The following is a 1,195-nucleotide window of genomic DNA, read 5'->3' on the forward strand; positions in this document are numbered from 1 at the left end:
AAACAAGAGTCTCCATTTCTTTTTGTCCACAATCAAATTTTCTTTGACAGGTTTGATCACCCAAACATCCTTGCTGGCGCAGGAACGATGGGATTAGAAATTGTCGAGCAAGTTCCTGATATGGATTGTTGCATCATTCCAATTGGCGGTGGAGGTCTAATAGCCGGAAGTGCTGTAGCCATCAAATTTCTAATGCCTAAATGTAAAATCATTGTAAGTAGTAGTTTTATTCTTTCGCCTTTTCTGCAATTTTTATATTCTATGTCGATCCCTTCCTAGGTTCATTTCTCTTTTATTTCCATTTCATTAAAGTTTCTTTAAAAAGTGACAGGTAGTTAGGCCTTGGTTCAGAAGTTCCGAGGTTTCGAGAAGTGTGGAACTACCGCTTTTCCACTACTGTTTCCAAGTTTATTCTAACTCGGAGTAGTAGCACCTATCAGGGTGCTAGCTGTGGTTTAAAAAGCATGTAACCACCTGAGCCAGGATGCGTTGAAATAATAGGATATAGCATGGATGGATATGAACTATTTCGGCAGATGAATTTCTTGAGTAAATGACGCATATCTTTAGATGCTGAGCAGACAAACTGACAACGAACTGTCAGGATTAAGCAGTTCAGTCAACGAACTTCTGCTATTATCTGGAGTGATGGCATGAACAGATGAGATATTTCAGTATGCAAAACCCAATATGGTTTATTGGTCCGGGCAAATCACCCGATTTCGTTAAAAGTTTCTCTTATTCTCTTATTCTCCCTCTTGACCTTCTTTGAAAATATGCCACAACAAACAAATAATCCAAATTCCATCGATTTTTTCACCATCTACACATCCTTATTTTGTCTTATATCTAAATCCACCACTAACAAATTTTATAATCAGTTATTCTCTGCGTACACACACACACATGTATGTATGTATGTATGTATGTATATTCGCCATGATAGATCGCTAACCACTACACACATTTTTTCTCTCCTTGTTTCTCTCCTTGTTTCTTTCTGTGGAAGAGCGTAAGCTCGAAGCGTTAAAGACTTTTTCAATTCCCGAGCATTATACTAATACATCTGTTTGTTTTCTACACCAGCTGTCTTCGTCTGTTGTTTTTCTTTTGTGAATTCTCCCATATATATATATATATATATATATATGCGAGTAAAAATAAATACAAAAAAAGGGGTTTTGTATGATTGTGT

General features: G+C 36.7%; 1 protein-coding gene across 1 annotated transcript in view; it reads left to right on the forward strand.

The window, feature by feature from the left end:
- The window catches only part of LOC106883379 (L-threonine ammonia-lyase), a gene marked incomplete at its 5' end in the record, with an annotated part of 15,623 nt that continues 14,428 nt past the window's right edge, over window positions 1–1,195 (forward strand). Inside the window, one exon of the mRNA XM_014934367.2 lies at window positions 1–213. Coding sequence (XP_014789853.2) covers window positions 1–213 — 213 coding nt within the window. The remainder of the gene's footprint in view (window positions 214–1,195) is intronic.

The sequence above is a fragment of the Octopus bimaculoides genome, chromosome 7 (genome assembly GCF_001194135.2).
Source record: "Octopus bimaculoides isolate UCB-OBI-ISO-001 chromosome 7, ASM119413v2, whole genome shotgun sequence".
Lineage (NCBI taxonomy): Eukaryota > Metazoa > Mollusca > Cephalopoda > Octopoda > Octopodidae > Octopus > Octopus bimaculoides.